Source organism: Rattus rattus, chromosome 14, assembly GCF_011064425.1.
Source record: "Rattus rattus isolate New Zealand chromosome 14, Rrattus_CSIRO_v1, whole genome shotgun sequence".
Classification (NCBI taxonomy): Eukaryota; Metazoa; Chordata; class Mammalia; order Rodentia; family Muridae; genus Rattus; species Rattus rattus.
This window is the reverse complement of record NC_046167.1, coordinates 12206-15759: the sequence shown is the minus strand read 5'-3', so window position 1 is coordinate 15759 and position 3554 is coordinate 12206. Positions and strand designations below refer to the sequence as shown.

Sequence of the window (3554 nt, the reverse complement as noted above, 5' to 3'; positions counted from 1 at the left end):
GCTTTTGGGGTTAAGTGCAATCAAGACTCATAAATAATTGTACAGTGACTTGGGCCCCTGAGATCTCAGATAAACTACAGTGGAATATTTAATGCATGGATTCCAGAAAAAAAGTTGCAACGCCTGTCATTTTTATTCACCTAAGCTAATACACTGAGGTAGGCACACCCTCCTTCAGTCTCCAGTGGGAAGGGATTAAGGACAGAGACCATTTTGTCACAGAGCCAAATCTGAAAAGGCCTTCCAACAGGATACTACTGTGTTACCACGTATAAAAGAAGCTGCAGGTGAGGCCCATTGTTCCATTCATCCTGGGTTTCAGAGGCTGCACAAGACCCAACTCAGAGAAGGTGAGAGCCTAGGTTTGTTCAGCTCTAACGGTTGGTATCTCTTGGGAGCTGTTGTCAGTGTGTGTATCTCTCTCTGACCCAGGCTTCCTTAGCATGATCACCCTGTATTGGGAGTGGGCTGCATTGGGGCTTGTGGGAACATTTATTTATCTATTCTGTAGTACAGCTGATTGGGTCTCAGGTCCCTTCATTTGAATGGACAAGTCTCAAATAAAAACATAATCACAAATAAAGGAATTTAATCACCATGGAGAAATAAAATTCAGACCCATGAGCGCTCTCAGTTGCCAGTGAAGCTCACTGTCTGATCATTAAAGCCTCACCCTTCTCGTTACACTTCCCTATCTGCGCATGCTTCCGGCACTGACATTGGAGGGGCTCACACACCTCTCTCCCCTTATGCTTTCTGTTCATACAAGAGGCCGTTGGTGTTCACAGGTATGTTCCAGGCAAGCAAAACCCACCTGAATGAACTCCAGATAAAACGCCTGGAGGAGATCCTCATTGTCATTGACAAGCAGGACCAGATCATTGGGGCCGACACCAAGAGGAACTGCCACCTGATGGAAAACATCGACAAGGGTGAGTGGAAAGGAGGGTGCCATGTGCAGGCCTGGTGCCATCGGCCACTCTCTGCACCAGGCAGGGTCAGGAGGCAGCTGTCCAGGGGGTGTTGCTGCTGCTGCTAACTTGATAAGGCTAACACTTCCATCAGTGCACTGGGTGATGCAGACTGTGACTGCTGCCTTGAAAGGGATTGGGAAGGTCAGAAATTGTAGCCAAGCTGGGGGTGGCACTGTACATCTTTATTCCCAGTAGAGAAGCAGAGACAAGTTATCCCTGTGAGTTCAAGGCCAGCCTCTTCTCCATAGTCAGGCCTGTCAGGTCTATATAGTGATACGTGTCTCCAGGAAAAGGGGGTGGTGGGAGACACCCCACTGTGAGCCCTCTCGGTGCCTCATGTGTCCCAACTTGGCATAAGCAGTGACTCTCTGTGCCACTGGGCCAATCCAAAGCCTGCACAGTGTGGCCAAAGCAGCTAGGACACACTTTCAAGTTATAGCTTTAGATTCACACAGTGGGGCTCAGCCTACCTTGCAAGGCTTACTTTACTTCTTGGCTCTCTAGGTTTTGTTTACAAGTCGAGGAAAACTGCAGTATTCACTTGCAGACTTACTGTGTGTAAATAAATACTGAGTCACCAAACGCCAATCGACTGGCATAGGTTCTATCCCAGCAAGAATCACCAGCCACTCCTGGTGCCATCATCCTGAGTTGCATGAGAATGAGAAAGAGATGGATATGCAGACTCCATGCTGACCCCAGCATGACCCTAACTCGCACATGCTCACTTTGCAGGCCTGCTACACCGAGGCTTCAGTGTGGTCCTCTTCAACACACAAAACCAGCTCTTGGTTCAGCAGAGAGCAGATGCCAAGTACACTTTTCCTGGTGAGCCACCCAGCTCAACCCCAGGGAGCACTGGAGTCCAACGTAGGGTTTGGGAACCTCACAGGGATGACTAGTGAGAGAACCCATCTGAGCATTCTTCCCTCACTCCCAACCCCGTGTTTGTGTGTGTGTGTGTGTGTGTGTGTGTGTGTGTGTGTGTGTGTGTGTGTGTGAGAGAGAGAGAGAGAGAGAGAGAGAGAGAAAGAGAGAAACAGAGAGACAGAGAGACAGAAAGACAGTCCCACTCCCACTCGATACAAGGACATTAAATTATAAGCATTTTGCAACTCGAATCAAGCTGTGAGATTTTATAATCTACTATTTGCATATAGAAGAGCTGATACTGATAAAAGTCCAAGGTGAACCCACTCTCCACACTAACTATGACCAGGAAGGAAATTGCTCCTATTCAATAGAGTGTTCTCTCTAAAGCAGCATGCTGTATGCTGCCCCAGGACATTTTACAGATTCCTGTTCTAGTCACCCTTTATATGTGCCTGAGGAGCTGGAAGAGGAGGATGCCGTGGGAGTGAGGAGAGCAGCCCTGAGACGTCTGCAGGCTGAACTGGGCATCCCCCAGGACCAGGTACCCACTCACTCCAGCATGGGGCTCAATGAACTTTTTCATGTGCTCAGGGGTCTGTTTAATACGTAGAATGTCACATGACATTGCTGTCAAGTTTCATCCATCAAAAGCTGACCTAGGAAGTGTCTGCTGGCCTAACAGGGCTTCTGTCTTGCATAGGAAACAATGTTCCTGTGAAGTGCCCAACCCTGGTCCACAGGAGAGGCTATGGAACAAGGCACTGTATTGAAGCTGCTTTTCTTTCCATTCTCAAAAAGAAATCTTTCACATACATGCATGTTCTAATGCTCAGAGCTGTGTTCAGCCTCATGTCCTGTTTACATGTGGTCTTCGTTGTGAATGAAAAGTGAAGCTGTTGTTATAGAAATTGTGCCCTTTTCAATGTAATCCACCTACATGCTAATAAAGTGCAAGTGCTTCAGAGGCACTCTATGAAAAGGACTGAGCAAAGGAATCAACTGTTTTGTTTTAATCTAAATTTTACCTATTACTGAATTAATATTGTACCAACTTTGACACAGATTTCCATAATGGACATCATTTTTATGAACCGGATCTACCACAAGAGTCCTTCTGATGATATCTGGGGAGACCATGAGATTGGCTATCTTCTGTTGGTGAGGAAGGACCTTACGCTGAACCCAGATCCCAGGGAAGTGAGAAGCTACAGCTATATGAGCCAGGAGGACGTGCAGGAGCTACTGGACAGGGGGACCCGTGGAGAAGAGAAGATCACCCCTTGGTTCAGAACCATTGCCGAAGGTTTCCTGTCATCTTGGTGGCCCCATTTAGAGGATGTGTCCCCATTTGTGGAGCCTGACAAGATATATGGGCTGTGAGACGTGAGAAGTACAGTTATAGGAGTGGTCATCTCCAACCCATGATTGGAATACATAAGGGTGAGGGTAGTTATAGAAGTTGAGTGCTGAAATCCTTCAGTCACTTTGTCAGCTAAAATCCACCCTGTGAGTTTTAACTAGTTGTTCCCTTGATTCTTCGAGCTCTTAAAAAGTTTTCAACTGCAGTCTACAGAAATATCACTTTCCTCCCTAAAAGTTCTGTGCGGTGCATCTGATATGCTGTAGTCTCTGTAGAGCAGAGGCTCAGACAAGGACCACTGCGATCCCGGTCGTCTCTGCCTGTTATACTCATCACTCGCAGCTGCA

At 47.2% G+C, this 3554-nt stretch overlaps 1 protein-coding gene across 1 annotated transcript; it reads left to right on the top strand.

Annotated features, from left to right (window-relative positions):
• The first annotated feature begins 790 nt into the window (after positions 1-790).
• On the top strand, positions 791-3227 carry LOC116883606 (isopentenyl-diphosphate delta-isomerase 2-like). Its single transcript, XM_032884791.1, has 4 exons — positions 791-932; positions 1710-1802; positions 2258-2388; positions 2910-3227. Exons 1-4 carry the CDS (start codon positions 791-793, stop codon positions 3225-3227), a joined length of 684 nt encoding a protein of 227 aa, XP_032740682.1.
• The last annotated feature ends 327 nt before the right edge of the window (positions 3228-3554 follow it).

What these genes read in the sequence shown, in the direction of transcription:
- LOC116883606 (XM_032884791.1), top strand. Translation starts at nt 791, where the DNA reads ATGTTCCAGGCAAGCAAAACCCACCTGAATGAACTCCAGATAAAACGC. An exon ending in TGCCAAGTACACTTTTCCTG is followed by an intron (nt 1,803 to 2,257) that starts GTGAGCCACCCA and finishes ATGCTGCCCCAG; the next exon opens with GACATTTTACAGATTCCTGT. An exon ending in TGGGCATCCCCCAGGACCAG is followed by an intron (nt 2,389 to 2,909) that starts GTACCCACTCAC and finishes ACTTTGACACAG; the next exon opens with ATTTCCATAATGGACATCAT.